At 39.0% G+C, this 2,723-nt stretch overlaps 1 protein-coding gene across 1 annotated transcript in view; it reads right to left on the bottom strand.

Moving 5' to 3' along the window:
* Window positions 1–2,171, bottom strand: part of FAM221A (family with sequence similarity 221, member A) — a gene marked incomplete at its 5' end in the record, with an annotated part of 7,183 nt that extends 5,012 nt beyond the window's left edge. The window contains 2 exons of the mRNA XM_009079147.1: window positions 1,344–1,534; window positions 1,998–2,171. Of these exons, the coding sequence (XP_009077395.1) occupies window positions 1,344–1,534; window positions 1,998–2,171 (365 nt within the window). The remainder of the gene's footprint in view (window positions 1–1,343; window positions 1,535–1,997) is intronic.
* Between the last annotated feature and the right edge of the window lie 552 nt (window positions 2,172–2,723).

The following is a 2,723-nucleotide window of genomic DNA, read 5'->3' as shown; positions in this document are numbered from 1 at the left end:
GCTGAAGCAAAGAAGTGACCAAAAAATTGAGGACCTGATTTGGCAAATGCTTCATTATACAAATTACTCTGCTTCCAGCTCACAATTCATTTTGCAGAGCATCAAGAAAGACTTTTTAAGTCTTGTGTACTACATTCAGGGATCATATTCTTGAAAATGTTAAAGACTTTTTCAGATAACTTTGGGCACTCCTGAGTAACAGAGCTCTTACTCTGTGTTTGGATACAGAATACAGCATATGATGCATAAAGTACCACAGCAGTATTTTTTTCAATTATAAATGATCTATCACATTAGATTTATCAACACTGGCCTAGAGTAATACCAGTATACAAGTCCAAAATAGAAGCAAGTCTTGGCATTTCTCTGTGTAACTTGTGAAGCTCTCAGAAGTGTCTGGTATTTTTGAGAAACACTAGAAAAAGTGCATAATATAAATTATCATTCCTGTGTTCTAAGGATTCAGTCTGAGTTATCCAATTGCACATGTAAGATTTTTGCATTACTCAGAGCAAATTCCTGTAAGGCTGTCATATAAATATTTTATGGTTTATTCTGCAAGACATGATTCTCAACCAGCAAAAGCTGTTTATGGTTTTTCCTGTACCAAATAGAGCCATTTCATGACATAAATTTAATAACAGTACAGGACTCTAGCAAAGAAAAAACTCTTCGCCTTACATAATTTGAGGTTTCAAGCTAAAACGTCTTTATGCATTATTTATTTTCCATGGTTAATAATTGCTGCTGTTTCATTACATTAACCTCAAATAACTGAAGCAAAAAGCTTCCTCTTAATGCCTTCTCAAACCTCTTGCTTGAATCTTCATCCCCATTTGCATTTTTAGACCCACAATCTGTATGCTTAGGAACTGCTTTGTTAGAATGCTAACAATAGTACAATTTGGGAACAGAGTGCTGCTTTCTATTGAGTGGAGAAAAGATATAAAAATAGATTAATATTACATTCAACCAGGCAATAGAGGAATGTAGATCAGCACTTTCTCTCAAACTACCAAGTTCAGATAGAAAAGTCATGTGCATGGAGCTGGGAGTGACAAACTGCAAACGGGATGTTTTCATGCTGCCTAACTTCAGGCATCTGTCTCCATATGCACCTAACTGAATCATTCAGAAGCTTACGCTCCTTCGCAGGACTTGGGGAAGCTAAGGATCTTGTTCTAAACCCTCCTGTGCAAAGGGTGATGTCTTCCTCCCCACTTCTCATCCTCCAAGGATCAGTGCAGCACATCCCTGACACCCTGCACAGAATACAGATCCCTAATGTGCTGTTCCCATTGAGTTTCCCAGCCAATAACGCTGCGAGCCCCTCAGTAACTTACAAGAGTTACACGAAAATCCAGGCGCCGCACTGTGCTGATCAGCAAAGTGTTTGCACCTGCAGCGGATGGGCTGAGAGCCATTGCGAGGGACATAGTGGTAGGAGCGGCACGGGCAGCGCCTCACCCTGCACGGCACACCGATGGGACGGGCTTTGGGAAGCACTTCATAGTCTGTTTTGTGCTGTTTATACCTGAAACAGGCAAAAATAATAACTTGCGTAACCATTATATTGCTATTGTCAGAAAACTAACTGAAAGGCTTACCGTTTACTTCGCAAGTTTGGTCTTGAAGTTTCTTTAATTATGTTCATTTCTATTGTTAGTTTTCAATTACATGCACAATATCAGGTGCTTTTACATCTATTCATTACACATCACAGACCCTTATGTTTTACTTTGACAGCACTATCAGAATCTGATCTACAGTAACTCGTACTTTAAAGCTGAATTGATTGAAGACTACAAAACTATTTTGGTCACAAAAAATGTATTGAGACTTAGATTTAAGAAGAGTTCCTTTTATTTAAACCCCAATTTTTCAACCCTTAGACCTTAAATTAACCTGTCTATGTGGTACTGCAATGTATTTGGAAATATTTTACATTTTCCTGATTTTTAACAACAGAATGGTGTAAAAAAAGGAAAGCTACCTACCGGTGAGTACAAAAGCACAGTGTCTCTGGTCCCACAAGTTTACAGTCCATGCCAGTGGGTGACCTCCAGCTCACATACAACCTGTTCTGTAATCGAACTGGTAATATTTTTCTTTTGTACTCCTCATATTCCTCAGGAGTAAAGGGTTTTCCTCCATCATCATCACCTACAATTCTGTAAGCATGTCATAAAAAAAAAAGCCATAAGCATAGGAAAACTAACTATGGTGAAAGTTAGTTTATTAATGTCTGCATATATTTCAGTTATTATTTGTTGGGTGTGCTAAAACATATTTTAATGAGTGATTCTTTGTCAAATATTCCATGGATTTGTGCATTGCCAGTACTGCACAGCAACAGAATAATGTGCCAGCATATCACTGCCAACCCAGCTAACACCCACTGAATCACTGAATATCTGCTTACGTAAGAAACACCACTGTGCCTACCTCTGGTGTTTTACTCAAGGTTTTCCTACGCTAAATCAGGATTGTGTTTCAGCACGGTGACTGAGTTCGTGTTCGTTTCTGCTGAGCTCTTAGAGAGGAGTGCTGATGAGATTAGCAATGACACCGAGCAATAAAAGGGATTTAATACAGCGCAAAACTCGAACTCATGATCATAGAATCATAGAATTTTAGGGGCTGGAATGGACCTTAAAGATCATCTAGTCCCAACCCTCCCTGCTTTGGCAAGGGACACCTCCCCACTAGACCAGGTTGCTCAA

The sequence above is a fragment of the Acanthisitta chloris genome, unplaced genomic scaffold (genome assembly GCF_000695815.1).
Source record: "Acanthisitta chloris isolate BGI_N310 unplaced genomic scaffold, ASM69581v1 scaffold307, whole genome shotgun sequence".
Classification (NCBI taxonomy): Eukaryota; Metazoa; Chordata; class Aves; order Passeriformes; family Acanthisittidae; genus Acanthisitta; species Acanthisitta chloris.
The sequence above is the reverse complement of the archived record's forward strand: the minus strand, read 5'-3'. Positions and strand labels throughout refer to the sequence as shown.